At 43.4% G+C, this 5,769-nt stretch overlaps 1 protein-coding gene across 1 annotated transcript in view; it reads left to right on the top strand.

The window, feature by feature from the left end:
- The first annotated feature begins 1,208 nt into the window (after nucleotides 1-1,208).
- LOC129377812 (rho GTPase-activating protein SYDE1) overlaps nucleotides 1,209-5,769 on the top strand; it is a 15,489-nt gene continuing 10,928 nt past the window's right edge. The window contains exons 1-4 of the mRNA XM_055057989.1: nucleotides 1,209-1,486; nucleotides 3,393-3,488; nucleotides 3,638-3,715; nucleotides 3,848-5,226. Coding sequence (XP_054913964.1) covers nucleotides 5,142-5,226 — 85 coding nt within the window. The 5' untranslated portion in view covers nucleotides 1,209-1,486; nucleotides 3,393-3,488; nucleotides 3,638-3,715; nucleotides 3,848-5,141. The remainder of the gene's footprint in view (nucleotides 1,487-3,392; nucleotides 3,489-3,637; nucleotides 3,716-3,847; nucleotides 5,227-5,769) is intronic.

The raw sequence follows: 5,769 nt of genomic DNA, 5'->3' as shown, positions 1-5,769 counted from the left end.
TATTATTATTATTATTATTATTATTATTATTATCAACCCAGCTCCCAAACTTAGTACTCTAGTACAGTAATGCTTCTTCAAAATAACTTTATTCAAGGAAAAGTAAAAAATAGCTTTACAAGACTGAAGCAAGAGTAAAAAAAATAGGAATAATAAGTATTTTTTTACTCTTACTTGACAAAGACTGAAAGGCGGCTCAAGCACTAAGTACCTGATTAAAATGCGATTAAATATTTTAAGTCATGACTGACAGACCAACATATAAGGCAAACCATATTTTTCGGACTATAAGCCGCTACTGTTTTCCCGCGCTTTTCTGTGGATTTTTCTTCAACCACCAGGGGGGCTCTTTCGCAGGAAGTGAATCATTGGGAGTCAAAATTGGAAATCAAAGAAGAAATGATTGTTATTTAGAACAAGCCAATGCTAGTATCCAAACTCAGCCTGTTTCCTGTTCAGGGAAACACGGAGACGTTCATGTAATGCAGCTTTTAAGTTGGAGGCTGTCGACCTGGAGGTCAGGAGGGAAATAGAGCCGCTGCACGTAAACTGGGCCAGAAGTGATCCATGGCTCGTTGGAGACGCAGGTTTATTATTACATACATTCATTATTTTTTATGATTAAACCGACAGGCCTGCAGCCCGGTGCGGAAAATATGGTCGTTGTGACTGAATTCCGGAATTTTAGCTGCTAAAATGAACCAAACGGTGCAGATATAGTCGAGTGAATCTCAAAGTAAGCCTAATACTTCCGGTGTCATGTGGATCATTAGGCCTGATATCCCAGCAGGGAAAAGATAACAATAGATCAACAACGCTGGTAAACGAAGTAGAGGTCCCACTCTGACATAAACTGTCGGACTGCATCGGATGTTGGTGTGTATTTGTGATTAAAACTTATTTTTCTTCATTCAGTGAAATTAGAAGATCCAGAAAGTTTACTCTACGAAGAGTAACAATTAATGTGATTCAAATAGAAATAAGAAGTATGGTGAAGTAAAAATACTAACAGAAGTACATTTTTTCCAAAAGTTACTCCAGTAAATGTAACTAGTTAACTGGATCTCTCTGACTGCAGTTCAGCAAAAGGCTGTTAATCATCCATCAGCTGGGAAACACGCTCAGCCACCAATCAAAGCGTTAAATACTTCCGGCCTGCGCCTTACGCGCTTTTATTGTGAAGGTGTGCGTCATTTCCGTACCCGAAGTGTGTGATTGCTGTAAACCTGATTTTGCCGATCAGCAGAAGGTCGGACAACAAAACCAGCAGCAACAGCAACAGCAGTGTGTTTGGAGCTGGTTACTGGTTAACTGGTTAATTGTGTGCCGAGTTAGTTTACTGGGAGTTTAACCGGAAGCTGCTCGGTCGGCCGGTCAGTTTGTGTCTTTCAGCCCGGAAACAGTTTGCAGCTAACAGGCTAACGTTAGCATGCAGGGAGCTAACTTGCTGAAAAGGAAGGGGGCGGAGCCTTGGATCTGCCAGCAGGTGAGACACACCTGGAGGAAAATGAGGAAGGTTAACAGGAAGAGACTAAGTCAGCTGCAGTTTAGCTATCTAGTCGGTGGTTAATTTAAACCAGTTGTTTATCAGTTGTTTCCACTGCTATTGTACCCTCTCTGGCCTTAATGTTCTGGTACCGTCTGACCAGAACCCTCCGAACCCACGGTACTGACCCGGCTAGAACATTCAGCTGATTGGCTCCAGTTAGTCATCAGAGGAAAAAAAGGTCAAATGTCAAACATGTATTTATTTGGAACATGATGGAAGTATAACATCACACAAGAACAATGAATGCAAAAGACACGTTTTTTTGCACCACAATAATATTAACAATAACAACAATAATATTAACAATATTAACAATAACATCAACAATAATATTAACAATAACAACAATAATATTAACAATAATATCAACAATAATATTAACAATAATATTAACAATAACAGCAATAAAATTAACAATAACAACAATAATATTAACAATAACAGCAATAAAATTAACAATAACAACAATAATATTAACAATGATATTAACAATAATATTAACAATAACAGCATTAAAATTAACAATAACAACAATAATATTAACAATAACAGCATTAAAATTAACAATAACAACAATAATATCAACAATAATATTAACGATGATATTAACAATAATATTAACAATAACATCAACAATAATATTAACAATAATATTAACAATAACAGCAATAAAATTAACAATAACAGCATTAATTAACAATAACATCAACAATCATATTAACAATAACAACAATAATATTAACAATAATACTAACATGCGAAAAAAAGAGTAGGAAGAAGTAAGAAACTCCTAAACACATACAAAAGTCCATTAGTCGCAATCACACAACAAAAGTGATTTCTCCAAAAAAGTGAACAAGGTGAGTTTGTCAGGCAGCTCAAATGCATAAAAATGTAAATAATTTGCCAAAGAAAAAATGAAATTTCCAGTCAGAAAATAGATGCGCGGTGCAGCGGTCAGCGCGGCGCGGTGCAGCGGTCAGCGCGGTGCGGCGCGCAGTAAGAGCCTGTAGACCAGGTATCTGGTGGGTTCGCTGAGCCCTGGCCTTTCTGTCTGAGCTTGAATTTGAGTGTTTTTGTAACAGCTCTAGAGACCAGAATATTTGTCGTTAGAAAATTACACAAATTTTAATACATTAGACACGTTGCTTATGTCGTTCATATACAAATTAAATTAAACTGGTCCCAGTACTGACCGTTGGAAATCTCACTTATAATTTGAGATGGTTATTAAATTCTTTTAATGACATGAATGAATTGAATTTGGACGTTTTTCAAGCCAGATGTTGAAAACTTATCATGACCATATATGGTAACAGGAAGCTGAGGCCTGTGCTGGTGGCTGTTGCAGGTTATTGATGGGTCTTTACAGGATAACATTAACTGTGTTTGGGTTAGGGGAATATGGAAATAATAATAATGTTCCAACAATAACCTCAGAGCCATAGGGCGGCAGGCTGGTCCTGCCGCTGCGCTGCCCCCTGTTGGTGACCTGAGGCCAGTTTCCTCTCATACTGTTGAAATGGAGTCGGAATTTTTTATGGTGAATTTTAAAGCTGCATATGAAGAGCTTTGAGTGGCCTAATCAAAGTCCAGGCTGGTAGAGGTCCTGACCTTCAGCAGGTCATTAATGTTGGGGAACTCTCCAGTGTATCTGAGTGAGTCAAAGGTCATTGGTGTTCATGGAAAACATGTGGAGCAGGACTCAGAACCGGTTCTGGTTCTGAGCCGTGTTGCGCTCAACACATCTGCATGGCGTAGATCTATGCCTCCACTGGCAGCTCCACCCAAACGGCCTGATGATGTCACTGATGATGATGATGATGATGACCTTTGGTTTCAGAAGCGGCTGTGTTTGGAGGCGGAGCTTCAGATAGCAGAGTATCCAATGGAAATGTCCCATGATGTGCCTGTGACCAATCAGCAGCAGGAGCAGCAGGTGCGTGCCAGTTGCCATGACGACCTCCAGTGAAACAGACCGCTCTGGCTCAGTCACCATGGAAACCAAGGCAGAGTTTTTGCGAACATCGGACTGTCGTTAGGGGGCGCTGTTGCCATGGAAACCTGTTAACGTATTCTGGTCTGCAGGTCGGATCGACCCCGACTGGACCTCAGCGCCGCTGTCCCCGCTGTCCCCGCTGTCCCCGCTGTCTGGGAGGAGAACCGGTAAGAACCCGAGGCTGGTTCTGGTCAGGGAGGGTCTGACCTCTGGTGTCTGTGATGTCATCAATCAATCAATCAATCAATCAATCAATCAATCAGATGTGAGCTAACAGCTGATGTTAAACATGATTCCAGGGCCACATCAGTCACATGCTGGGTCAGTGAGAGGAAGAGGAGGAGCTCAGAAACCGTCCAATAACATGTCTGTCCATCCAGTGGAAGAACCAATCAGGTGCCTTTCTGTCGGTTTATCAGGAAGTTATATCTGGAAACTCGCCGTTCCCTCAAAGACTTAGTGAGCCATGACCCAGCATCGCCATGGAGACGGGTCAGTCAGCACGGTGTGTTCAGGGACACTCTGATCTAACATGTCTCTGAACACACCTGATTCCTGATTGGCTGACTCAGTTTTGGTGAGGCGTTTGCTGCCTTCAGGGCTTTTCTTCTTCTGTAGTGGAAAAAAGACTTTGATCCATGTCTTCCTGGTCATGTTTACTGGCATCATGAGAGGCTTCTATATTTTTAATTCAGACCTGACTGAATGTAAGATGGTGTCCAGCTGACATCATTTCCTGCTCCAGGCTGACCAATCAGAGAGCAGTTATTGTACTGTAGACAGATTTAAAAATAAAACGTCAGTGAACAGCTCTGGTGTCTGATTGTCCCTCGGTCAGGTGACTACAGGTGAGCATCGCGTCATCCGAAGGGTCTGCACGCCATCCAGTGATGTCATCTGTGCCTCAATCTGAGGCTCCACCCACTCAGGTCATTGACATGGCGCCTATTCACAGAAAGCCAGAAAACCGCTGGCGGCCATCTTGCTAATATTAGCTAGCTTGCCTTCCCAGATAGGAGGAAGGCGAGCTAGGTAACAGCGCCACCTTCCTCCCTTCACACACACAAACACGACTCCCACCACAAGATCCTGACCTGAAGGTTGGAGCTACTGGATCACAAACTACCAGGGAATTTCCTACTTGTTTCCCGGAATGCTTGCTGCTGTCTGTCATGCACTTCAGTTCATTAACTAGTTGAAACCGTTTGGATGGGAACGGTCGCGCATCGAGTCTTTGACGAGCAGCAGCGTTCCAGATGGTTTCAACTCCAGATCCCATGATGCCTCAGGGCCGCTCCTCCCCCAGCGCAGGGTGGAGAGTGGGAGGAGGAGCGGAGGGGGAGTTTGGGAAAGAATGCCTGGAATTCATTTCCTGTCGAACAAGTTTCACAGCGAGGAGGAGACGGAGAGTCATGTCCAAGTTTGAGACGTTGCTCCAGAGTGAGAAGGAGACAAGGGACTGACTGACTCCTTCTCCTCCTGCTGGGATTCTGACTCCTGCTTCTCCTGGAGGAACCCATGATTCCTGCTGCAGGAGGAACCGGACCGACTCCTGGGTGAAACGGGCTTTACTCCTGCTGCAGGAGGCGCAGCATGGCCGAGCCGCTGCTGAGGAGAACCTTCTCCAGGCTGAGGGGCAAAGACAGGAGGCGCAGGAAGACGGAGCCCAAACTGAGCGGTGAGCACTTTACCAACTGCCAGTGAATGCATCACGATGGTCCTCAGGGTCAGTAGAACCTGCTGAAACCAGTAAGCCCAGAACTGGACCCAGGTCCAGGCCGCCATCGTCTTCACTTCTGCTCTGTCTTCTCAAACCTGCAGACAGTCACTGTCGTGTCGACCCTTCTCTGCCGAGGTCAGGGGCCCAGCAGGTGGTCAGGGCCCAGCAGGGGGCGCCAGTGCCTGGAGTCCTCTGGGATGGTTAAACTAAATGAATCCAGACATTTACTGTTTGATACCTGGGATCAGATGAGGACGAGAACCTGCTGGAGCCGATGGTTCTGACGAGGGCTGTTGTACACAAATATTCTAGTCATCAATTATTCTTACAATTGATAAATTGGATTTAAAAAATGGATAAAATACTTGTAAATCTATTATAACAGCAGTATTATTATTGGGTATCAACATCAGTCCAATTTTTCATATTTGAGCTTCCCTTATTATAACTTTTCTGTACTTTAGAAAATTATTCTGTAATAATAACATGTCACTTTCTAAG

The sequence above is a fragment of the Poeciliopsis prolifica genome, unplaced genomic scaffold, assembly GCF_027474105.1.
Source record: "Poeciliopsis prolifica strain line A6 unplaced genomic scaffold, Auburn_PproV2 SCAFFOLD049, whole genome shotgun sequence".
NCBI lineage: Eukaryota > Metazoa > Chordata > Actinopteri > Cyprinodontiformes > Poeciliidae > Poeciliopsis > Poeciliopsis prolifica.
This window is presented reverse-complemented; position numbering and strand designations above follow the sequence as displayed.